Here is a 2414-nt window from a genome sequence, read left to right on the forward strand (position 1 = left end):
ATCACCTCAAACGTTTCTTCTTTCAACTTTTGCAAAACATCTACGCGTACTTAAATGTAAACATTGTTTTATTTGCTGACATATAATAATTATTTTTAGCAAAAAAAGACATTAAAATTAATTTAATAAAATGAATTATTTAGTAAATAATTCTGAAAAGTTGTCAACAAAAAATCAGACCTTGAAATTATTAAGGGCATTACAGATTTTGATGTGATTAGACTGCGCCCATCACTTTATCACAGAAGAATCAATGCATTCATCTATACTATTGGCATATCGACAAAAATAATTATCACATTTTTATTATATTCCTTTTTAGTTTCCCCAAATTTTTTTATCTCTAATACTATCCTTCGCTTTAATTTTAAAACCATACACTACAGTATTTGTATTTTCTGTCCAGAAAAACAAATAAGCTTTTATTACAATGCCAAAACAAAGAAGCTGCTTATTTCATTTTTTTTCTATTTTCAGCTTTCTTTCTTTAGAAAAAACTTATAAAACATAAACAATACCATCATTAGAAGCTACTCAGGAAACCTTCAAACCACAAGTGACTAAATTATGCTTGTTCCCCAATTTGATTCTTAAACAAAAAGAAAACATATTTTACATAGTATAATGTCAATTAAAAATCAATTCAGTCAGCATTTCACGGAACTAAAATGTTTTCAATCGATCTCTATAAATCATATTCATAATTAGATTTATTTTCAAATAGTACAAAATGAAATAGCTGTAATAAGCAATTAATAAGTACATAAATTGGTTTTACTACTTAGTTGAGAAAAAACAAAGTACATTATAAAATAGTAGTAATGATCAATTAATAAATATATTGGTTCTACTTAGGTGACAAAATACATTGTTTCAACTATATTAAAATCAAATACAGTATAAAATTAGAAAGAAAGAAAAAACAATGTAGAGAGATAAAAGAAAGCGTTACAAAGTGTGGTAGAGGATAAATTTATTAGATTCCGATTTCCAATAACCAAGAATGTGTATAGTAGCAAAAATTAAAAAAAAAAAACCTTTATCAAATCCCAAATCTAGAGAGAGAGTGAGAAGATAAACCCTTTGATGTCCAAACTCTCTCTCATTTCTTCTCCTTCGTAATCTTCATCTCTCAGAAAACAACTTAGTTTCTTAACCATCTCATTCTCCACTTGCTTTAATGGACTTTGAAGAAGAAATTAATCTTCACGAGGAAGAAGAAGAAGAAGACGCCCTTTACGACTCTCCTCCTCTTCCTCCACCGTCTCGCGTCCTCAAGGCCTCCACTGAAAGTCCTGACACCGCCGGAACAACCTCAACCGGCGAAGGAGGATATATGGTGGCTCACGGCGGTTCTTCATTCGGAGGGGGAGGCAGGTTTAGGTTCCGTGAGTGTCTCAAGAACCAAGCGGTGAACATAGGAGGACACGCGGTGGATGGCTGTGGTGAGTATATGCCGGCTGGAATCGAAGGTACCATCGAAGCCCTAAAATGCGCCGCTTGTGGCTGTCACCGTAACTTCCACCGCAAGGAATCACTTTACTTCCACCACCACGCGCCGCCGCCTCCTCCGCCGCCGGGATTCTACCGTCTTCCAGCTCCGGTGAGGTACCGACCACCACCGTCACAAGCTCCTCCCCTCCAGCTCGCTCTTCCTCAAAGAGAGAGGTCAGAAGATCGAATGGAGACTTCTTCAGCGGAGGCAGGAGGGATTAGGAAGAGGTTTAGAACTAAATTCACGGCGGAGCAGAAGGAGAGGATGTTAGGTTTAGCTGAGAGGATCGGATGGAGGATTCAGAGACAAGATGATGAAGTGATTCAAAGGTTTTGCCAAGAGACTGGTGTTCCGAGACAAGTTCTTAAGGTTTGGTTACATAACAACAAACACACTCTTGGTAAGTCGTTGTCGCCACCACTTCACCATCATCAGAATCCAACTCTTCCTCCACATGAGTCTTCGTCGTTTCATCATGAACAAGACCAACCATGAATCATGCATGAGTTCTTGATCACTACTAGGGTTTTAAGTTAGCTGATTCATTACTTAAAATATTTGAGAAGGTTTTATTGCTTAATTTATGTACTCATTTTGGTATTTTCATGTTGATGATCTTTCTGGTTAATTACGTTTTTCATTATTATTAGCTTCTAAAATATCTTAGCAAATACTTGATTTGCATAGTTTTTTTATTAGTGAGGTCTTTAGTAATTAGCATCACATGTGTCCGTCAGTGTTTAAATCTATCAAGTTTTTTTTTGTCTAGGAATTTATACGGATTCGTACGTGTGTATTTAATTTGTGTATGCAGTTGTGCAGTAGATAGCATATGATTAATGTTTTCATGTGCATTTGTGTGTGAATCCTTTTGATGAATGCTTCTTTTGCACTGGTTGACATTGTTCTTGTTTCTTAA

At 35.7% G+C, this 2414-nt stretch overlaps 1 protein-coding gene across 1 annotated transcript; it reads left to right on the plus strand.

The window, feature by feature from the left end:
* The first annotated feature begins 975 nt into the window (after window positions 1-975).
* Window positions 976-2139, plus strand: LOC106382895 (zinc-finger homeodomain protein 1-like). Its single transcript, XM_013822976.3, has one exon. The coding sequence runs from the start codon at window positions 1181-1183 to the stop codon at window positions 1988-1990; it is 810 nt and encodes a 269-aa protein (XP_013678430.2). The 5' UTR covers window positions 976-1180; the 3' UTR covers window positions 1991-2139.
* The last annotated feature ends 275 nt before the right edge of the window (window positions 2140-2414 follow it).

This window comes from Brassica napus, chromosome C2 (genome assembly GCF_020379485.1).
Source record: "Brassica napus cultivar Da-Ae chromosome C2, Da-Ae, whole genome shotgun sequence".
Lineage (NCBI taxonomy): Eukaryota > Viridiplantae > Streptophyta > Magnoliopsida > Brassicales > Brassicaceae > Brassica > Brassica napus.

Coding starts and splice junctions, on each gene's coding strand:
- LOC106382895 (XM_013822976.3), top strand. CDS start 1,181: ATGGACTTTGAAGAAGAAATTAATCTTCACGAGGAAGAAGAAGAAGAA.